This window comes from Mobula hypostoma, chromosome X1 (genome assembly GCF_963921235.1).
Source record: "Mobula hypostoma chromosome X1, sMobHyp1.1, whole genome shotgun sequence".
Taxonomy (NCBI): Eukaryota; Metazoa; Chordata; class Chondrichthyes; order Myliobatiformes; family Myliobatidae; genus Mobula; species Mobula hypostoma.
In genome coordinates this window covers 12,077,336-12,101,296 of record NC_086128.1, presented here as the reverse complement: position 1 = coordinate 12,101,296, position 23,961 = coordinate 12,077,336, and the positions used below count along the sequence as shown (strand labels likewise).

Below are 23,961 nucleotides of genomic sequence, written 5' to 3'. Positions count from 1 at the left end.
CCGCATCTCGGGTAATGATGAGTTTGAGTACAGAGAGGAAACTAAGAACCTGGTGGCATGGTGCAAAGACGATAACCTATCCCTCAATGTCAGCAAGACGAAGGAATTGGTTGTTGACTTCAGAAGGAGTAGCAGACCGCACGACCCAATTTACATCAGTGGTGCGCAAGTGGAACAGGTCAAGAGCTTTAAGTTCCTCGGGGTCAATATCACAAATGACCTGACTTGGTCCAACCAAGCAGAGTCCACTGCCAAGAAGGCCCACCAGCGCCTTTACTTCCTGAGAAAGCTTAAGAAATTTGTCCTGTCCCCGAAACCCCTCACTAATTTTTATAGATGCACTGTAGAAAGCATTCTTCTAGGGTGCATCACAACCTGATATGGAAGTTGTCCTGTCCAAGACCGGAAGAAGCTGCAGAAGATCGTGAACACGGCGCAACACCTCACACAAACCAATGTTTCATCTTTGGACTCACTTTACACCGCATGCTGTTGGAGCAGTGCTGCCAGGATAATCAAGGGCACGACCCACCCAGCCAACACACTTTTCGTCTTTCTTCCCTCCGGGAGAAGGCTCAGGAGCTTGAAGACTCATACGGCCAGATTTGGGAACAGCTTCTTTCCAACTGTGATAAGACTGCTGAATGGATCCTGGGCCGTACCCTCCAAATATTCGGACCTCCCTCTCGGTTTCTTTGCACGACCTTACTTTCCCTTTTCTATTTATGATTTATAATTTAAATTTTTACTATTTACTATCGATTTGTACTCCAGGGAGCACGAAGCGCAGAATCAAATAGTGCTGTGATGATTGTACGTTCTAATATCAATTGTTTGACAACAATAAAGTATATAGTAGGGTTGCCATGCAATTTCAGCTGAGAGTTCATCAATCACACCACTGTGGATCTGGAGCCACAATCCAGACAGATTAGCAAAAATGGCAACTTTCCCTCCTACAGGGCCTTTGTAGAAGCCCTCAAATTATCCGGTCTGCTGGCTTTATGGATACTATTACTGAATGGCAGTTTCTTTACCCAGATTATATAAAGAACAATTTACATTTCCTTCCATTGTCCCTCCCCACTAATCGCCCTCCTGGCACTTATCCCTGCAAGTGGGATAAGTACTACACCTACCCATTCACCGCCTCCCTCACCACCATTCAGGGCCTCAAATTGTCCTTCCAAGTGAGACAATACTTCACCCACAAGTCTGTTGGGGTCATCTACTGTATCCAGTGCTCCCAGTACAGCCTCCTCCACATCAGTGAATCCTGACATAAGTTGGGGGCTGCTTAGTCGAGCACGTTTGCTCCATCTGAAACAGGCAGGATTTCTCGTAGGCCTATCATTTTAATTCCTCTGCCCATTCCTATTCCAACATGTTGGTGTCTATGGCCTCTTCTACTGCCACGCTGAGGCCACATGTAGGCTGGAGGAGCAACTGTCTGGGTAGCCTCCAACCTTCCTTTTTTTCCCCATTTTCTAATCCCCAAGCAGGTACCCCCCTCACCCCTTCTCCTTCCCTACCCATTTCATCTCTCTGGTGTCCCTCCTCCTTCACCTTCTTCCAGGTCCTCTGATCTCTCCCATCAGATTGCTGCTTCTTCAACCCATTACCTCGTCCACCCATATCACTTCCCAGCTTCTTACTTCATCCCTCCGCCTCACCCACTATTAGGCTTCACCTATCACCTGCCAGCTTGTACTCCTTCCCCTTGTCCCCACTTTCTTATTCTGGCTTCTATCCTCTTCCTTTCCAGTCCTGATGAAGGGTCTCAGCCAGAAATATTGACTGTTTATTCCCTTCCATAGATGCTGCCTGACCTGCTAAGTTCCTCCAGCATTGTGTGTGTGTTCCTTAAGATCTCCAGCCTTTGCAGAAACTCTGGTGTTTATCAAACTGCTGGGGTGGGATCTCAGCTCATTGCTTCTGAATTACCAATCCTCTGGATTATCCATTCAACTCAACTGGTCCAAGTGAGAATTCGATGAATATCATTGAGGTGCTGACACTAACATTACCCCAGCCATAACATTCAGCTGCAAGTTAAATATGTTGAAGTTCGGACTTACCAACCATCATGTCAAACTTATCCACTAAGCCTGCAGAAACGAGCTCCTGAGAAACACCAACTGCAGAGTCTACAAGGACAGACATTTGAAATCAGTTCTAGCATAAACAATCCTGTGTTAATTAGCTTCTGCCCAGTAACACAAATCAGGACAACAGCAGTCTGAAGTCAAAGCATAACCACCACTGGATTTTCTCTTTTGGTGCATTAGACATCAAGGTCAAGGATACTTCCGGTTCTTCTACATTTACCGCAAGCTTTTCTTAAGGTTGTCCTCTGTTCCTCTCCATATTAGTCCGATACTTTCTGCAGTCCCAGTTAGCCACCCCATCAATAACCAAGACAATGCACAGCTGATTTGGGTTAGTGTGGGCAGAGGGAGACACTGTTCTAAAATTGGCTGCTAATCAGCACTGAATTTTGATCCAGTTCTCCAGCAGTTAATTACTAATTTAGTAAATAACACAGTGGAACTTACCCCTCCCTGGCGTGAACTCAAATCTGATGTCATTCAATTCTCTTCGTAAATTCCTGTGCAAACAGTTAACACAGAAGCTATGACACAGCACGTGGAGTAACCAATCCAGCAAAATTTTTTTAGCACAGCCTTCACTTCAGATATTATACATTTGAAAATCCTCCCCCTTTTCCCAGTTCCCTGAATGGTGTCTTTCACACTTGCATAAACATTAGCCCATGCAGAGAGGACTGTGTCATCCTGCCCTTCACATGCACCATCAGTATTGTTCCATGGGACCAACTCTCACTCTGGATGACCAGCAGCAGCCACCTTGTTAATCTGCTTTAATGGAAGAGATGCTCTCATCTCATTACACAAGCCTCTTGCGTATGCTGCTGTGGGCATGGGGGCACCAAATAACAGTTCCTCCATTGCAACCGCACGTTCTGAAGGTGGCCGGGGGCCGTGTGTGCAGTGGGAAACAAAAGCAACACACATCAAAGTTGCTGGTGAACACCAGACAGCATCTCTAGGAAGAGGCACAGGCAGTTTCGGCCCGAGACCCTTCGTCAGGATTAACTGAAAGAAGAGATAGTTAGAGATTTGAAAGTGGGAGGGGGAGATCCAAAATGATAGGAGAAGACAGGAAGGGGAGGGATGGACCTAAGGACGAAGGAGATGTCTTCCTTTTTTAAAGAAAGGGGCTTCCCTTCCTCCATCAACTCTGCTCTCAAACGCATCTCTCCCATTTCACGCACTTCTGCTCTCACCCCATCCTCCCGCCACCCCACTAGGGATAGAGCTCCCCTTGTCCTCACCTACCACCCCACCAGCCTCTGGATCCAACATATAATTCTCCATTTCTGCTTTCTACAGAGATCACTTCCTACGCGACTCCCTTGTCCATTCATCCTCCCCACCGATCTCCCTCCCGGCACTTATCCTTGTAAGCGGAACAAGTGCCCTTACACTTCCTGCCTCACTACCATTCAGGGCCCCAGACAGTCCTTTCAGGTGAGGCGACACTTCACCTGTGAGTCGGCTGGGGTGATATACTGTGTCCAGTGCTCCCGATGCGGCCTTCTATATATTGGTGAGACCCAATAGACAATAGGTGCAGGAGTAGGCCATTTGGCCCTTCGAGCCAGCACCACCATTCACTGTGATCATGATTGATCATCCACAATCAATATCCAGTTCCTGCCTTATCCCCATAACCTTTGATTCCACTATCTTTAAGAGCTCTATCCATCTCTTTTTTGAAAGCATCCAGAGACTTGCCCTCCACAGCCTTCTGGGGCAGAGCATTCCATATATCCACCACTCTCTGGGTGAAAAAGTTTTTCCTCAACTCCGTTCTAAATGGCCTACCCCTAATTCTTAAACTGTGGCCTCTGGTTCTGGACTCACCCATCAGCAGGAACATGCTTCCTGCCTGCAGTATGTCTAATCCCTTAATAATCTTATATGTTTCAATAACATCCCCTCTCAGCCTTCTAAATTCCAGAGTATACAAGCCCAGTCGCTCCAATCTTTCGACAATCTTTCTTCCCACTATCCCGGGAATTAACCTTGTGAACCTACGCTGCCCTCCCTCAATAGCAAGAATGTCCTTCCTCAAATTCAGAAACCAAAACTGCACACAGTACTCTAGGTGTGGTCTCACCAGGGCCCTGTACAGCTGCAGAAGGACCTCTTTGCTCTTATACTCAATTTTCCTTGTTATGAAGGCCAGCATGCCATTAGCTTTCTTCACTGCCTGCTGTACTTGCATGGTTGCTTTCAGTGACTGATGTACAAGAACACCTAGATCTCGTTGTACTTCCCCTTTTCTTAACTTGACTCCATTTAGATAATAATCTGCCTTCCTGTTCTTACCACCAAAGTGGATAACCTCACATTTATCCACATTAAACTGCATCTGACCCGACGCAGACTGGAAGACCGCTTTGCTGAACACCTACGCTCTGTCTGCCAGAGAAAGCAGGATCTCCCAGTGGCCACACATTTTAATTCCACGTCCGATTCCCATTCTGATATGTCTATCCACAGCCTCCTCTACTGTAAAGATGAAGCCACACTCAGGTTGGAGGAACAATACCTTATATTCCGTCTGGGTAGCCTCCAACCTGATGGCATGAACAGTGACTTCTCTAACTTCTGTTAATGCCCCTCCTCCCCTTCTTACCCCATCCCTTATCTTTTATTTTTTCTTCCTCCTCCCCCTTTTTACCCCCTCTCTCTTTTTTCTCTCTACAACTCCTCTCACTATAACTCCTTGCCTGCTCTCCATCTTCCTCTGGGCTCCCCTCCCCCTTTCTTTCTCCCTAGGCTTCCCATCCCATGATCCTCTCCCTTCTCCAGCCTTGTATCCCTTTTGCCAATCAACTTTCTTTTGAATTGTCCCCAAAACATTGAGCAAAGGCAGAATAGTGCTTACCTCAGTCGCAGGACCAGATGGATTGAACCATCCTGGTTAGCTAGATGTGATGGACTTCCTGACTGTTCCTGGCAAAAACAAAATGATGAATGTTAATTCAAATCTTCTGCCCTAACCTTATTCTTGAATATTGCCAAATTTACTGCAATACTACTTGGTCTTTGAACTACAGCACGAGAGGTTCTTGACACACTATAGATGACCTCCATAAAATGATCAATGCTGAAATATTTTATCTATTCCTCTTTAAACTGTCTAATCAACAAAATATTAATTATGGTTAATATACATTGAAATAGAAATGGCTATTTTTAGTAAAATATCTAAAACAAGCAGGTGTCTTGTCCCAGGCCATAGCAAATTCCAACAAAAGTTTGGAGAGAACATCAACAAGACATTTAGTCATACAGTAAATTCACAGACATTGGCCTTTCAACTGAACTGATTACCAAAACAGGAGCTGGTCCTATTTGGAAAAACAGATATTAAAATACACAGGTAGGACTGTATCAAATGCTTGATGAAAGCTCAACATACCCTGGGGATGATATTCATTTTTGTGAAGTTACCAATCCTTGTGGCAAGGTCTGGACAGTAAATTTGCCACTTACAATTAAAGCTCCACGAGGCACATCTACTGGAATGATGGACTACATTTGCAAGCTAATTCTGATCAGTTTCTTGATAACACAGGAACTTTAGCATGAAATCAAACCAAGTGAACATCCGACAACTTGGTTTTGAATGCTGCAAGTAGAAAAAGCTTGGGGTTGTCTAGAGATGCTGATCTATGACTGGTATCGAGTGATTAAGCGGTGTTTAAACTATAACACTCAACCGGGGACTATAGTACACAGCTGGGAGTGAAGTCTAACTGTCCAGAGGGAAGTATAATCCATTGACTCTTAATAATAATAATAATAATAATAATAATGGAATGTTTAAATATGGCTGTGTATTAGAAAGAAAACTTCAGATTGCATGGTAGCAAATAATGCCACTGCAGTCATATTTTGTCCTTTCCATCTCATTTCTGTCACATGTTGACATGCAGAGTTTTGATCTATTCCAAAGCTCTGAATATAATGCAGTCTGACACACTATGTTGTGTACAAATTCATATTCAAAACCCTATTCACCACTGTTTAGCAACACTATGACCACTTTGACCACCATGCACTAAAATGTTTTTTTTTATTTCTAATTTTATTTGCTTGTAAAAATTGTGGATGATTTTTGATTAATTTATATTTCTCTTGTGAATGTGGCTCATATAATACTGTGTGCCTGTGATGCTGCTGTACGTTTTTCATTGCACCTGTGTACACATGTACTTATGCAGGTAACAATAAATTCCACTTTGACTTTGACAATGTAATCACTTGGCAAAATGTTGTTTCTGAGAAGGAATAAATAAACATCAAAAGGATGGTCCCAATAGCTGGATATTAGGGTAATTTGTTGACATAAGTTTTCGACATGCCCAGAGGAATCACATGACCTCCAATGTGATCACATTTAATGCTAACACGAGGAATTCTGCAGATGCTAATATTTTATATAAGAGCTTATCGGTTGTAAAGTAACCACTTCTGGCATTCAGAAGTGACCAGTGAAGAATAAGAAGAAATTGTGATTGGGTTTAGATTTTCATTTCATTGCTGGATAAGAAATGCTCCAACATTCTGAATTTGTGAGGTTTTACAAAGACCAAACCACAAGTTTTATATTTTCAAGACATGTCGTTTTCACAGTTATAAAATATGGCACTATACCTTGACATGGAGCTGATACTTTGGTAGAAGACTAAAGCAGAGAAGGTGCAGTGGAGGCTAACCAGAAGAAGCATCACAGGGAGATTGGAGAAGCTGGCATTATTGATCTTGAATGTTTTGTTTTTGTTTTTATTTTAATTTTTATTTAGAGATACAGAACAGTAAAGGCCCTTCTGGCCCAACAAGCCTGCACTGTCCGATTACACTCATTTGACCAATTAACCTCCTAACCCATACATCTTTAGGATATGGGAGGAAACCAGAGCTCCCAGAGGAAACCCATGCGATCACAGGGAGAATGTACAAATTCCTTACAGGCAGTGGCAAGAATCGAACCCTGATCAGTGATCGCTGGCACTGTAACAGTGTGATACTAGCTACTGATCTGGTGCTCAAATCCTTTTTTAAAGAACTGGTGAACCTAATAGCCTTCTCCTGTGCCCTAACATGCTATGCATCCAGACTAATCTCTTTTGAAATTTTTTTTTGGAAAGCAAGCATCTGCGTGCATCAACATCAGTCCCAGTTGTGATACACCTGCAGGCAAACAGCTTAATGTCACCCAAAAGATAGCAGCGTGGTGAGAAAGAACTTCGTCTGAAGTTTGTGTCACTCGAGAAATGCGACTGCTTATTGCCAGGGGCAAGAAGGAGCCGAATCCCGTCAAAGCAATTCACACAAAGGGCTGGAGGGAACTCAGCAAGTTAGGAATGAAGGCTGATTTATACTTCTGCATAGTAGCCTACGCAAGTGGGCTACGCCGTTGTGAGCATTTATACTTGTGTGTTGGTGTGTCTATGTCGCTCTGCAATTCACCACCAAAACGCTAGTTGGCAGTGGGGTTTCAATGCCACTGTGTTGAGTGTCTTCGTGTTAAAACGCAACATGAAGAAACTCAAACTTTAAACAATGGCGACTGAAACTGGAGGAGGATGAATTTTCTGTGCTCGTCCGGTCACTGAGAGACATGGACGAGGAAATGAATATCAAATATTTTTGGATGTCGGCGGGTAGATTTGATGATTTGGTTCATCGTCTCCAACTATTTATTTCGCATCAGTGTACGCACAGTTACTCAGAGACTGGCAATCACCATTTGAGTTTTAGCTTCAGATAGAAGTCAACAGACCGTAGCAGCTAGCTACAAACTGGCGTCAAGCACAGGGTCCTCCATAATTTTGGAGGTCTGTAAAGCTTTATGGAAAGCATTGTGGCCAGAGTTCCTTCCCTGCCCTTCAGTCGCCCAATGGCAAGCTATTGCAGCGTAGGAGGAAATGTGATGCTACCAAGTGGACCAATTACAGTTGTTGTAGTCTGCGTCACTGCAATGTGTAGTTACGTTTTTGGGGAGGTGCTCGTCAGGGTACGGCGTAGGGTATGTGGCTGCGCTGTACCTACGGCATCGATTTGATGCAGAAGTATAAATTGGCCTTAAACAGGCGACGTTTCAGGCCGAGACACCCAAGTGCTGAGTTCTTCCAGCATTTTGTGTGTGTTGCTCAGGATTTCCAACAGAACCTCATGTTTATCAAATGCACTCACAGTTTTCTGATAGGCCGCAGGTTTTGATTCATCATATGCATCGCCTGATTCATCATCACTCCACTCCCAGCCTCCATCTTCTGTTTTGTATAAGTGCCCACTGGATCCCTGGATGCATCTCGTCTACAGTCAATCACAATGCAAATTAAAGGTTAATTATCAGCATTTTCAGGTATTTTGCTGGCAGTTCTCTTCCCACCATCCGAAGGCACTGACTTTTGCTCGGGTCCAGCCCCAACTGGCTGACCAAGCAACCATTCTTTGTGAGCCCAGACAGCATCTCTCACCCACAGCATCAACAGCTTAACATTGTCTCACTGCTTGTGGACATGTCCCTTGCTAAATAATTCAGTTATTTACTATTGATCCACAAGCTTGGTCAACCAGAAATGTATAGTGGAGTGGACTCAATGGGCTGAATGGCCTAATTCTGCTCCTCTGTCTTATGGTCTAAGCTCTATTAGTGTGCATACATTTTCTGTAACTCATCTTTCCCCCACGCAGTGCAGCAAACGGGGAACTTGCTCTAAGCCATCAGCCGTTGGACAGACCCATCAGAAAAGTGCAGGAAAAAAGTAGCAATACTAAAGGGCAAGTCAATGGAGCTTGGGATGTGGGTAATTTGAACTCTGTCCTCTTGTCAATATTTCCACCCTTCATCTTACATCTGCTTTCCTACTCTAAATAATTAGCGAGCATCTTGTGATTCAGTAACTTGTCATCTTTACCACTACTAAGATTAGGTTAAAGATAATCCTTTCCTGATGAAGCTCGGACGGCTGGACTAGAGATGAAATATGGTTGAGAAGATCTTCATCTTGTTTCTAGTCAACTCTAAAGAGTGGTCCTGTGATAAATACACACAGTACATCCAGCAGGAATGGGGGAAGTGGAACTCCATGCCGTTGTTACATGTCATTGACAAACATTCCTTTTAAAAAATTCACTATTGTTAGGTAAGCAATTCAAGCCAGAAATTAGCACACAGCAAGACCTACAAATAGCAATGCAATGAGTCACCAGTTAACCTGTGCTGGTGGCAAAAAACCGGGGCATCTGCATCTCCCACTGCAACTGGATCCTTGATTTCCTCATCAGGAGACCACAGTCTATGCAGGTTGGAACTAACATTCCTCCTCACTGACAATCAACACTGACGCACCTCAAGGATGTGTGCTTAGCCCCCTGCTCTACTCTCGCTACCCCCACAACTGTGTGGCTAGGCGCAGCTCAAACACCATCTATAAATTTGCTGATGATACAAATATTGTTGGCAGAATTTCAGATGGTGATGGGGAGGCGTACAGGAGTGAGACAGATCAGCTGATCGAATGGTGTTGTAACAACAATCTTGCACTCAACGTCAGTAAGACCAAGGAATTGATTGTGGACTTCAGGAAGAGGAAGTTGAGGAAACACACACCAGTCCTCATCAAAGGACTAGCAGTGGAAAGGTCAAGCAGTTTCAAGTTCCCGGGTGTCATCATCTATGAAGATCTATCCTGGGCCCAATGTACTGATTGATGCAATTACAAAGAAGGCTATATTTCATCAGGAGTTTGAGGAGACTTGGTATGTCACCAAAGACTCACAAATTTCTACAGATGTACCATGGAAAGTATTCTGACTGGTTGAATTACTGTCTGGTATGGAGGGGCCACTGCACAGGATTGAAAAGAGCTGCAGAAAGTTGTAAACTCAGCCAGCTCCATCATGGGCACCAGCCTCCCCAGCATCAAGAACATCTTCAAAAAGCGATACCTCAAAAAGTTGGCAACCATAATTAAGACAGAATTAGGCCACTCGGCCCATCGAGTCTACTCTGTCATTCCATCATGGCTGATTTATTATCCTTCTCAACCCTATTCTCCTGCCTTCTCCCTGTAACATTTGATGCCCTGACTAATCAAGAACCTATCAATCTCTGCTTTAAATATACTCAATAAGTTAGCCTCCACAGCCATCCGTGGCAATGAATTCCACAGATTCACCACCCTCTGGCTAAAGAAATTCCTTTTCATATCTGTTATAAATGGACATTCCTCTATTCCGAGGCTGTGTCGTCTGGTCCTATACTCACCCACTACAGGAAACATCCTCTCCACATCCATTCTGTCTAGACCTTTCAGTATCCAATAGATTTCAATGAGATACCACCTCTCTCCACCCTCCCCCCCCCCACTCAACTCCAGTGAGTCCAGGCCCAGGACCATCTAATGCTCCTCATACATTAACCCTTTCATTCCCAAAATCATTCTCACAAAGCTCCTCTGGACCCCCCCAATTTCAGCACATCTTTTCTTAGATAAGGAGCTCAAAACTGCTCACAATGCTCCAAGTGCGGGTCTGGCACCCCCATCAGCCAGGGCATGCTCTGTCTCATTGCTACCATCAAAGAGGTGGTACGGGAGCCTGAAGACAGACAGACAGACACACTCACACACACACACACACACACACACACACACACAGTGCTTTAGGAACAGCTTCTTCAGACTTGTGAATGGACATTGAATCCATATACACTACCCCACTTTATTTTCGCTCTTTTTGCACTAGTTATTAAATTCAATTTTTAAAAATATATAATTGTAATTTAGTATTTTTATTATGTATTGCAATGTACTGCTGCCGCAAAACAACAAATTTCACGATATATGCCTGCGTTATTAAACCCGATTCTGATTCTGGTGTGGGAGGAATGGATGTTGTTCTAAAGAACCTTTGCGTCTTTGTTTTTCAATAGCGCTGGTTAAGATTTTTCTTTAAACACCCGCCTGAACAGTGTGGTAGGGAACAGCTGAACCACTCATTTGAATGAGGCACTTCTGATCGTGCAGCATTGGTTTAGGGGATGTGCTGAGATTCTGCACCCACAGCCTTTTGACTTGGAGCAGAGTGTGTTAAGTGGCACTGCACTGTGCTTTGGGTCCAGGCAAATTGTTGCTAAAATTTGCCATGCCTCTGCTGGACACGATTCTCTAACGCTTTCGGAAAATACAGACCTTTTTGTTAGTCTCTGGCTCGTTCACAGACTTTGGCATCGTGCCAGTAGCTTGCACTGTGTTGTCAGCCTGCAAGAAGATAGAAGAATTCTATTTGCGCCGGTGTATAGAGTTGAAAAGGTACGGATCAATGCGTCCCTCTAGGCAGCCCACAGTGTGTCTCTATGAGTGCAATATCTAGATCCCTCCTCTTCTTCCTCTTTATATGCCATTTGTTTGCACCTTGGCCCAAACATGGTGGATCTTTAGTTCTGGTTTAATGTCTCAAAATACTGCCATTCTAACTTCAACTCTGGGAAACACAAGCTGCTGTTTAAATGAAGCTGAATGGTAAACCATTAGCCTGCCTTTGCCAGTTGTAGACACTTTCCTGTGGGATTTTTGTGTGTCACAGGTGACTAGGTACATAAGTAAGGCTTGACGCACAAATGATTACACAATTAAATTACACCAACAGCTTTGTCTGTCTCCATTAGATTCCACTGAAAGTTTTTTTTAATGAGGCATCAAGCAGTTCTTTAATTTTCTACTCCAACCAAAAGCAATTTACTTTGGTACTATGACACCACACACAGCCATTGCAAGCAATTGCTTTCAAAGTTTCCATCAGCTCTTTACAGTACTTTACTCAGTATGTCGTGTACACTATCGCTGTTGCAGCATTGCTCAGTTGAGGCAGGTTAACCAAACTTGAAGGTAGAGATTTTCCGAGACCAGAGTGCATTGTAAATCTTTTTCCTTCAACTCTTCTGCATTACTGACAAACAGTCCTTACCTTTGTGTCCTTCTGTCCTCCACTTAGTGAATGGCCCAACAACTTCTCCATCAGATAATCTTTACTCTGAAACAAGAGAATGAGTATTGTATAAATCCACAGCTATAGGGTTTTGTAGTTTTATTTAAAAAAAAAGCAGCAAATCAGAGATGAATCCAGCGGGAGCAGGGAGAGGAAAGTGAATCTTTGCCAGGCATGGATGTTTGAACAGGACGGTCTCTGAGTCTGTAGGCCTACTTAAGAAAAGCAGCATAGTCTGGCTGTGTAAAATGTACTGAGCTGCTTATGTGAGATCCCAGCTTTAATTCAGCCTCTGCTCATCTCGTCCTGATGTATCCTCAGTACCTTAGCAGAAGTGGTGCAGAATAGTGAATTTTATCAGCCCACTGATCCCATATTTCTACTGGGAAAAAAAAAATCACCTCCAAAGGGTTAGTTAAAGCCCACTATGATCTAGGATTGGGATGAACATGTTTATCAGAGCAAGGGCTTAACACTTGGAACGTGGTGCTTGAAAAGGAGGTTCCCAAATGGAATTCAATCAGTAATTGGGCAACAAAAATTACAGGACTAAGGAGAAAGGGCAGGGGAATAGGATTGGCTGCATTGCTTTTGTAGAGAGCCAAGACTGACTTAAAGGGCCAGATTGCCACCTCCGATTATGATTGAGGACTTGAATCACCAAGGCATACAAGGCTATGGGCCAAGTGCTGGGAGATGGGATTAATATGGATGGGCGCCCACTGGCCAAATGGCCTGTTTGCATGCTGCATGACGACAATTCTATGACTGAGTAAAGACTATGTTGCAGAGAGGTGCATGAAAGCAGTGGTCTGGAATTCCATCTCGCGTGCAAATAACTGGCGTGGGCTCCACCGTTAAAACATACTCTCGCCGAGGCCCATGCCACTAGTGGGTAATTTATTTTCCTCTCTCATTTACCTTTGATTTCTGAAAGAATTTGTGCTTCAGCAGCTCTGCTGCAGTGGGCCTGAAAAATAGAGTTTACAGAGTGAGTTGGGCAAGTTGAAAGCGGGGGGAGAGGGGTTGAGGCATCACTTGCCATGTTGGGGTGCACCAGCTTGGCCAGAGCGATGAGACAGAAACAGGCAACTTTCACAGATCAGCATCACGTCAGAAGAGAAACTCTTCGCTCATTCTACCCATTACAGCTACTCTTGACAGTTGCCTCTTTCCTTTACTGCCTCCTGAGCCCTCGTCTCGGTTTTTTCCTGGTGGAGGGAATCAGCTGCCAGCCTTTTGTGCTCTGTAGCCACACGGCTGTACAGGAGCAATCAGTTACATTGAAATGAAAACTGGACACCAATCGTCCATGCAGCGGAAGCCCAAACAGTGGCATCACTTAAACATTGGCAGGACATTGCTGTTCACGCATCGGATGTGCTCTGTCCAACAAGTAGTTGCTCTCCCCCACTCCCACCCATTCTCAGCCAGAATGTTGGTACTTGGCACACCTCCAATTTGTTATCTGTACTTCATTGGCACAGCACTTGGTACACCAAGCTGTTTTGCCATAGATGGTTATTACTGGTCTGTGACCACTGTTCCCACCTCACCATGGGTTCCCAAGGGTTCTCAAGACTTGTAACTCCCAGCTATAACTGGAAGACTCATTATTTTATTTCAAAGAGAGAGTAAGAATGTGCACGTTCTATCCTGTGTAATGTTAAAGCTTTTGGCCACTTCACTTGTGATCAACAGGAACAGTGCTGCTCTCTGGAGCTGTAATTTGGCCCTCTCATTGAAGGCGATGCTGACCTTTATTGGCCTCAGCAACAAACCTATCCAACCAGATCAGTCAGTGTCAGGTTTCCACCTGACTAGTGCCCAGGGCTGTGTTAACCTGACCCACTTTCCTATTGCATGCGGGCTATGAATGACCTTGGTGCACACACCTCTTTGCAGGGTCTTTTTGAAGGCACAGGGCTATCAGTTTACGGAAGGATTTGCCATACTTCTTAACCATCTCCTTGTCCTCTACACCTGTCTCGAGTGTAGGGGGCTCATTCTGGAGAGTCACCATCAGAACCTAGAGATCAGTTAAAGGAGGCATTATTTGTAATATGCAGTGGGAGTGTCCTCCTACTGTAACCAAAACATCACTGTACTCAGAATATTCAAGAGGCCCAACAACTGCTGTTTTATTATTAAACTTGATTTTCAACTCTTAGCCCTTGATTCAGTTGTAGCAATATTTTTTTTAAAAATCAGCTCCAATTTGACACTGAAATAAGCACAGTTCAAGTTCCAATGCAAATCAGTCAGAGGCTTAGAATATGAAGTCAAATGGTAATTATTTGTACTAATCTGAATTCTGAAGCATATTACTGGCTAATTGAACATTTTGTTTTTAGTTCCGAACAGGCAACTTAACATTTTGTTTCCTATTATCTGCTAATTAAATATTTAATTTAAAAGGTGCCAACAAAGTTTTGATGTTGATTTATGTTTCCCAGATAAGCCCTTGATCCTAGATTTGAGTTATTTTGTAATGAAAAAAGCATCTCATCTGACTGTGTCACTCACTCCTGGGTATCTATGATTCTCTTCAGATAATGCATTCCCAGACATCCAGCAATTTGAAAGCTATTAAAAGTTTACTCCCACCTTCATTGGCGGGTACTTGTGATACGGTGCCGTTCCGGTTGCCAGTTCAATTGCCGTTATTCCAAAGCTCCAGATGTCTGCTTTGAAGTCATAACCTCTTACCTAGAATGGAAGTGAAATTCAGGAGTCATTCTGTAGCAACCGGTGGCATTGACCTCCCACATCATGAAGACCCTGGACAGCCTTGTTCTGGAGCTGCTCCAGCCTATGGTCAGGCCACACTTAGATCCCCTCCAGTTTGCCTACCAGCCCCGACTAGGAGTTGAGGATGCCATCGTCTACCTGCTGAACCGTGCCTACGCCCACCTGGACAAGCCAGCGAGCACTGCGAGGGTCATATTTTTTGACTTCTCCAGTGCGTTCAACACCATCCACCCTGCTCTGCTGGGGGAGAAGCTGACAGTGATGCAGGTGGATGCTTCCCTGGTATCATGGATTCTTGATTACCTGACTGGCAGACCACAGAACGTGTGCTTGCAACACTGTGTGTCTGACAGAGTGATCAGCAGCACTGGGGCTCCACAGGGGACTGTCTTGTCTCCCTTTCTCTTCACCATTTACACCTCGGACTTCAACTACTGCACATTGTCTTGTCATCTTCAGAAGTTTTCTGATGACTCTGCCATAGTTGGATGCATCAGCAAGGGAGATGAAGCTGAGTACAGGGCTATGGTAGGAAACTTTGTCACATCATGTGAGCAGAATTATCTGCAGCTTAATGTGAAAAAGACTAAGGAACTGGTGGTAGACCTGAGGAGAGCTAAGGTACCGGTGACCCCTGTTTCCATCCAGGGGGTCAGTGTGGACATGGTGGAGGATTACAAATACCTGGGGATACGAATTGACAATAAACTGGACTGGTCAAAGAACACTGAGGCCGTCTACAAGAAGGGTCAGAGCCGTCTCTATTTCCTGAGGAGACTGAGGTCCTTTAACATCTGCCGGATGATGCTGAGGATGTTCTACGAGTCTGTGGTGGCCGGTGCTATCATGTTTGCTGTTGTGTGCTGGGGCAGCAGGCTGAAGGTAGCAGACACCAACAGAATCAACAAACTCATCCGTAAGGCCAGTGATGTTGTGGGGATGGAACTGGACTGTCTCACGGTGGTGTCTGAAAAGAGGATGCTGTCTAAGTTGCATGCCATCTTGGTCAATGTCTCCCATCCACTACATAATGTACTGGGTGGGCACAGGAGTACATTCAGCCACCGAGATGCAGCACAGAGCGTCATAGGAAGTCATTCCTGCCTGTGGCCATCAAACTTTACAACTCCTCCATTGGAGGGTCAGACACCCTGAGCCAATAGGCTGGTCCTGGACTTATTTCCTGGCACAATTTACATATTACTATTTAATTATTTATGGTTTTATTACTATTTATTATTTATGGAGTAACTGTAATGAAAACCAATTTCCCCTGGGATCAATGAAGTATGACTATGACTATGTAGCTGCAAGAGACTCGTGCAGTGTGCTCACTGCAATGGTGACACCTACTGGAAACACTTTACTGCAAGATAATCTGCAGAGATCAATTACAATTTATTTATTAAAGGCAAATACCGAATACCCTGGAAGACTGAAATAAAATTAAAATGCTAGAAACATGGCAGGTCTATCGAGAATTTCAGTTTAATGCCCTATGGCAGAAGCGCCCAGACAAAACCCATTGCAGAGCATTTCACAGATTACTGATTTTAGGGATTCAGTTTGGCACTTAAATGTAGCTTGTTTTCTAATCCACTCTTAACTGACACAAAGTAGATAATAACTGCACCACCACTTATTCTAAGATATAAAAAATAAAATGCAACAGTTCTTTCAGTGATGATTTACGAGATTAAGATGCAGCCCACTGTGAGTGCAGCTCTACACTCCATTCCATATTTTATTAATGCACCCAGCCCATTATGTAAAAATCCTTCCTCATGGCTTAGACCATAAGACCATAAGATATAGGCCATTCAGCACATTGAGTCTGCTCCACCATTCCATCATCGCTGATCAATTTTTCCTCTCAGCCCAATCCCCTGCTTTCTCTCCATATTCCTTCATGCCCTGACCAATCGAGAATCTATCAACCTTTGCCTTCAATATACATAAAGATTTGGCCTCCACAGCTGCCTGCAGCAACGAATTCCACAAATTCACCACTCTCTGGCTAAAGAAATTCCTCCTCATTTCCATTCTAAAAGGATGCCCCTCTAATCTGAGGCCGGGTCCTCTGGGCTTAGACTCTCCCACCATAGGAAGCATCCTCTTCACATCCACTCTATCAACCCACACCATTCGATAGGTTTCAATTAGGTCACTCCCCATTCTTCTGTATTCCAGCAAATACAGGCCCAGAGCCATCAAACACTCATATGATAAGCCATTCAATCCTGGAATCACTTTCATGAACCTCCTTTGAAGCCTCTCCAGTTTCAGCACATCCTTTCTAAGGGGCCCAGAACTGTTTACATACTCCAAGTGAGGCCTCACCACTTGGATGTATCCATCCCATCCTTTTCACTGGATCCATCACATAAACACTGATCTTACAAGAGTCAGAGTAAAAGGCTGAGAGTTACCAAAATATCAGCTGTGTGGTTGGTACAAAGCACCAGACAGTAAGGCTGGGTACATAAAATAGCACAGTATGCATTTGAGCAGTTCAGGACATTAGTATATTGTGGGTACAGATTGCATTTATGGTACTACCAAGGCTCAGCCTCTATTCCCAGGATATAGTTATGACTGGCAAGAGACGACTTCATTGCATCTAGGAACTGCCATTCCCTACCCACTCCCTGTTGGCTTGGAACACACAGCAGGCTTCCTTATCCTGAGGTAAACCAATCTAGTTGTTATGACATTCCAACAGCATCGTGGTCACTTTTATTGAGAGCAATAATTTAATTTTCCAGATTTTAAGGACTGAACTTATTATGGATTTGAAATTGATTTCTGGATCACTAGTCTGGCCCTTTGGATTACTGATCCATAATGTCACCACAGCACAACCGTTACACAGTGCTGAAGTTGCTCTCCGAGGAATTGAACACAGAAGCCAGCCAACAGCGTGAGATCTGAGAGAACGCTGCAGGTGGGACACAGTGATGTGAAATGCTGGCACACAGCTTCAGCAACCCGGGTTAGATCCTGGCCTCTGTATGGATTTAGTCTGTTCTCCCTGTTCATGGGAGAAAGTACTTTACAGGGAAATAGGTGACTGATGGAGTTTCTCTGAGGGCCCGTAGACTCTTTCTCCATCATACAGAAAATGAGAAATAAACTGAGACCCTGAATCCTTGTCCAGGTTAATATTAGATCCCTTAGCAATAATTTGGAATGAGAACAGGGCATTCTCTCCAGCTGGTATTTAACCCTCAAGCAAAGTCAACTGTCTAGTCATTATCCATCCTACCGTTTGTGGGAACTTGCTATGTTAAATTGGCAGTTGCACTTTTCACACAATGGCACTACACTTCAAAAAAAAAGTGAATTGATTGTTTTGGCACATCACATTGTCATAAAAGTTGTGGTAAAAAAATGAATCTGTTTGCTTTCTTTAGTACAATCTGCTTTTCAGCATTTGTGAATGAGAGTAGTAGGTTCCCCGTAGTGTAGCAGTTAGAGCAATGCTATTGCAGCTCAGGGAATCAGATTTAGGAGTTCAATCCTGGCATTCTGTATATTCTCCCCATGGAATGCTTGGGTTTCCTCCAGGTGCTCTTGTTTCCTCCCACAGTCCAAAGAGGTACCCGTTAGTAGGTTAAATGGGCATTGGAAGTTGTCCTGTGTTTAGGTTAGGGTTAAATTGGGGGTTGCTGGGTGGTGTGGTTCAAAGGGCCGGAAGGGGCTACTCTGCACTGTATCTCTAAACACACAAATAAATAAATGGGTATCGTGCCCTCAGCATCAAGCACTTTCAAATGTTACATATACAGCATAAAGTTCCCTTTGCTCTCCCCCAAAAAGTAAACCTTGATCTAGATAAAGAAGAGCACTATTCATGTATTTTGGGCACTTCTTGGATCAATGTTCTTGTGGCCTCTGTGGCCGAGGTTTACAACCACTCAAAACTTGGTTCACAAATACAAAACTGTTACAGCTTTCAGCAGATATTCATTGTATGTGTTTTGGAGGTAAAGTGAGTGCCCATACTCACTGATACCCACCAGACCCCAGAATTATTGAGACCCCATTTTAATCTAGTTGCCTATCTAGGAACAAGAGAGATTTGAGCCAGGTCCCTCTTTTGCTCTCTTGGCATCATGGTTATGGTGTATGTAAAGACCCACCAATAAAGGCACGGTCAGCGAAAGTCTGGGCTCAGGTTTTCTGAAAGTGCAAAGACACAAACCTGGCCCCACTTCAACAGAAGGTCGACTTGAAACCTTTAGTTACCTGTTCCATCACTTCTGGGGCCATCCAACACGGAGTTCCAACAAAGGTTTTACGTACTTTATTTCTGGTCATATCTCCACCAGCAGCCAGAAAGGCACTAACACCAAAATCTAGCAAAGGAAGAAGTTAATTGTTACACAGTTTCATTAAAAACTTCATTGATGCTGCAGGCATGGGAGCTCAGTGTAGGATGATGGCTGTAATTGTAGCCTCAGACAATGCATGGTACAATGAGCCTGCTGACAGCTGCTCACTTCCTCCTCCATATTTCATATCTGGTCCACCTATGATGAAAGGTTTGATATTAAAGATTACATTTATTGCAGTGACAATATGAAGTTTTATTTAATTATCTCAGGAGTCACAAAAACTGTATATTGAACTTTGTGCAGTACAAACTTCATTTAGAGCTCTGCTTCCTGTACCCTAATGCACAGGTTCATTCCCAAGCACACAGGGAGGACAAACCAGGGTAGGACACATGCATGGTAAACGGTAGGGCACTGAGGAGTGCGGTAGAACAGAGGGATCTGGGAATACAGATCCATTATTCCTTGAAAGTGGCATCACAGGTAGACAGAGTCATAGAGAAAACATTTGGCACATTGGCCTTTACAATTCAAAATATTAAGTACAAGAACTTGGATGTACGTTGAAGTGGTATAAGATGTTGGTGAGGCCTAATATAGAATACTGTGTGCAGTTCTGGTCACCTACCCACAGGAAAGATATCGATAAGACTGGAAGAGTACAGAGAAGATTTACAGGGAAGTTGCCAGGATTTGAGGACCTGAGTTATAGGGTAAAGTTGAATAGGTTAAGACCTTATTCCCTGGAGTGTAGAAAAGTGAGGGGAGATTTGATGGAAGAATACAAAATTATGAGGGGTATAGCTAGGGTAAGTGCAAGCAGGCTTTTTCCACTAAGGTTGGGTGAGACTAGAACTAGAGGTCACAGGTTAAGGGTGAAAGGTGAAGTAGTTACGGGGAACCTGAGTGGGAACTTCTTCACTCAAAGAGTGGTGTGAGTGTGGAATGAGCTGCCAGTGGAAATGGGGGATGCAATTTTTTTTAACATCCAAGCTCTAGGTGCTTTATTTAGACAACACACACATATATACAATTGAGTAAGAGTAAAACTGGGTACAGGCCAGAAAAATACCACAAGTACTTAATGCAGCAAACTTATGATGATTAAATTGCACATTCATAAGAAATTAGGAATATATGAAGCTAGATTTACAGTATATGCAAAATATCCAAAATTATACAGAACACGAGTAAGAAAAGTTTTAAAGTATGCGAGAAGATTAATATCATGTAAGCATTCATTAAATTACCGAGGTTGGTCAAGCACTATACCGGATAATCAGGAATAAGCTTTTACATAATATTAACACAAAGTATTGCTCAGATAGCTTTCTCCTTTCTGAACTAAGACAAAACTTACAGACAATGATTGGGAATGAACCTGTGCATTAGGGTACAGGAAGCAAAGCTCTGAATGAAGTTTGTACTGCACAAAGTTCAATATACATTTTTTGTGACTCCTGAGATAATTAAACTTCATATTGTCACTGCAATAAATGTAATCTTTAATATCAAGCCTTTCGTCATAGGTAGATGCAATTTTGATTGCAACATTTCAGAGAAGTTCGGTCATGTACATGGATGGGAGGGATATGGAGGGCTATGATCCAGATGTGGGTCAATGGAATGAGGCAGAGTAACAGTTCAGCAAAGACTAGATGGGCTGAAGGGCCTGTTTCTGTGCTGTAGTGCTCCATGACTATACTGGTTCCTGATCCAGCATCACCTCAACTTTAAATGTCACATCCTTCCATTCAGACCCCATAATGGCTTCTTCCCATTCTATGTCCATAACCTGTTTCAGCCTTACTACTATGAGTTTTTCATACCCAACTCCTAATCAATCTCCATCTACCTTTACCATGTCACATTGCCTTCACTCCCTGGGTTCTAAGCTCTGGAAGTTCCTCCTTAAATCACTCCAACTCTTTTTTTCAGGTTTTTTCAACTTTTTTTTTCCAACTCTTCCCCTCCCCCCCAAAATACTTCAGATTGTATACTGTATACATTCTCTGATAATAAACAAAACCATTTGAACTATGTTAAAGATGCTACAAAAATTAAAGTATTGCTTCACAAGCTCAGTCTCCAAGGCTCCATTTATGTGATAACTTTGTGTGTCTTCCATTCCCTAAATACAAACCCCATTTCCAGAAAAGTTGGGATATTTTCCAAAATGCAATAAAAACAAAAATCTGTGATATGTTAATTCACGTGAACCTTTATTTAATTGACAAAAGTACAAAGAAAAGATTTTCAATAGTTTTACTGACCAACTTAATTGTATTTTGTAAACATACACAAATTTAGAATTTGATGGCTGCAACACACTCAACAAAAGTTGGGACAGAGTTAAAATAAGATTGAAAAGTGCACAGAATATTCAAGTATCAGTTCAAAAGGAACATTTCTCAACGCAAGATTGCAGAGAATTTAGGTCTTTCAACATCTACTGTACATAATATTGTGAAAAGATTCAGAGAATTCAGAGACATCTCAGTGCGTAAAGGGCAAGGTCGGAAACCACTGTTGAATGCGCGTGATCTTCGAGCCCTCAGGCGGCACTGCCTAAGAAACCGTCATGCTACTGTGACAATTATAGCCACCTGGGCTCGGGAGTACTTTGGAAAACCATTGTCACTCAACACAGTCCGTCGCTGCATCCAGAAATGCAACTTGAAACTGTATTACGCAAGGAGGAAGCCATACATCAACTCTATGCAGAAATGCCGGCGAGTTCTCTGGGCCCGAGCTCATCTCAGATGGACCGAAAGACTGTGGAGCCGTGTGCTGTGGTCAGATGAGTCCACATTTCAGCTAGTTTTCGGAAAAAACGGGCAGTGAGTTCTCCGTGCCAAAGATGAAAACGACCATCCATTGTTATCAGCGAAAGGTGCAAAAGCCAGCATCTGTGATGGTATGGGGGTGCATCAGTGCCCACGGCATGGGTGAGTTGCACGTATGTGAAGGTATCGTTGACTCTGAGGCGTATATTAGGATTTTAGAGAGACATATGTTGCCATCAAGGCGACGTCTCGTCCTGGGACATCCATGCTTATTTCAGCAGGACAATGCCAGACCACATTCTGCACGGGCTACAACAGCGTGGCTTTGTAGACACAGAGTGCGTGTGCTTGACTGGCCTGCTGCCAGTCCAGATCTATCTCCTATTGAAAATGTATGGCGCATCATGAAGAGGAGAATCAGACAACGGCGACCACGGACTGTTGAGCAGCTGAAGTCTTATATCAAGCCAGAATGGACAAAATTTCCAATTGCAAATCTACTACAATTAGTATGCTCAGTTCCAAAACGATTAAAAAGTGTTATTAAAAGGAAAGGTGATGTAACACAATGGTAAACATGCCTCTGTCCCAACTTTTGTTGAGTGTGTTGCAGCCATCAAATTCTAAATTTGTGTATGTTTACAAAATACAATTAAGTTGGTTAGTAAAACTATTGAAAATCTTTTCTTTGTACTTTTGTCAGTTAAATAAAGATTCACATGAATTAACATATCACAGATTTTTGTTTTTATTGCATTTTGGAAAATATCCCAACTTTTCTGGAAATGGGGTTTGTAGAATGCTTCTTCCCCTCTGCCATCCCATTGAACCCCTGAACACTACCTTACTTTTTAAATACACTGTATATATTATTTCTGTTTTTGCATGATTTTTAATCTATTCAGTATACATATACTATAATTGATTCACTTATTTTTCTTCTTCTTCTATATTATGCATTGCATTGAACTGCTGCTGCTAAGTTAACAAATTTCACAACATAAGCTGGTGATAATAAACCTGATTCTGATTCTGAAATATTGATTCTTGCTGGAATAGAATTCAGTTGTCAATGGGCACACAGTGGTGCCACTGAAAGTCAGCAGTCTGTCCTTACTACTCCTATCCCTACCCAAGCCAGCATGGTTTCTGAATAGTGATCAGAAGGGAGACCTTCAGTATCTTCAACTATGTCCCCCTTAATCAAGACAAGGGGCAAATCATTTGTAGAAATCTCTTCTCAGAGTGGTGCATCTCTGGAATTCTTTGTTCCAGAGATTTGTGGAAACTGGATTATTAGATGTCTTTAAAGTGGAGGTAGATATATTATTAAAGGATTGGGAAATTGAGGGCTAAAGGGATCTGGCAGAAAAGAAGGAGATGAAGCTCGGGCCATGATCAGCCAAGATCACAATGAATAGTGGGGCAGGCTTGATGTGCCAAGGGCCTGATTCCTGCTCCTGTCATCTTGTATTCTTATCCAACTGATCAATTATTGATCTCCTGGCAGCAACCAGCGAACACAGCTCAAAGCAGGGATAGAATCAGAGTTTTTGTTGGTTCTGATGTCTCAGTTGTTCATTGAATAAACACACTGAGTGAAGGGGCTGTGGAGATAGTTACTTCTGCTTTCATTCCTCATACAGTGCCCACAATGGCACATGGGCGTGAATGCAAGAATCTTCTTCCTTCACACTTCATGATTTTACTCTGAGCCTTACTCCAATAGTAAGCATGGCTTTGTACAGTGTTGGAAAGAGGCAACAGCAAATTGGCAACTCATTTGCATTTCATTTCCTTCTATGGAAATAAAAATGGACAAAGATATAAAGTGACTTATTACATATTTTACACCATCGTGCACACAAAATGCTCCCCAAAGCTCTGAAAATATACACACTGACTGCTTTAACCTTTCAGTTTAATTACTGAGATTAGATTATGGAGTGACTGTGATTTCACCAAAAGGATATAGCCAGCATAGAATCAATC

General features: G+C 43.2%; 1 protein-coding gene across 2 annotated transcripts in view; it reads right to left on the bottom strand.

Annotated features, from left to right (window-relative positions):
- The window catches only part of LOC134340131 (STE20/SPS1-related proline-alanine-rich protein kinase-like), a 121,110-nt gene that overhangs the window by 9,481 nt on the left and 87,668 nt on the right, over positions 1-23,961 (bottom strand). Inside the window, exons 9-18 of one of the 2 annotated variants that reach the window (XM_063037014.1) lie at positions 19,095-19,204; positions 14,703-14,804; positions 13,991-14,124; positions 13,017-13,065; positions 12,075-12,140; positions 11,300-11,368; positions 8,295-8,417; positions 4,978-5,045; positions 2,556-2,608; positions 2,079-2,147 (exon numbers count right to left, since the gene is read on the bottom strand). In XM_063037014.1, coding sequence (XP_062893084.1) covers positions 2,079-2,147; positions 2,556-2,608; positions 4,978-5,045; positions 8,295-8,417; positions 11,300-11,368; positions 12,075-12,140; positions 13,017-13,065; positions 13,991-14,124; positions 14,703-14,804; positions 19,095-19,204 — 843 coding nt within the window. The remainder of the gene's footprint in view (positions 1-2,078; positions 2,148-2,555; positions 2,609-4,977; positions 5,046-8,294; positions 8,418-11,299; positions 11,369-12,074; positions 12,141-13,016; positions 13,066-13,990; positions 14,125-14,702; positions 14,805-19,094; positions 19,205-23,961) is intronic. The other variant, XM_063037015.1, reaches the window with a different exon arrangement.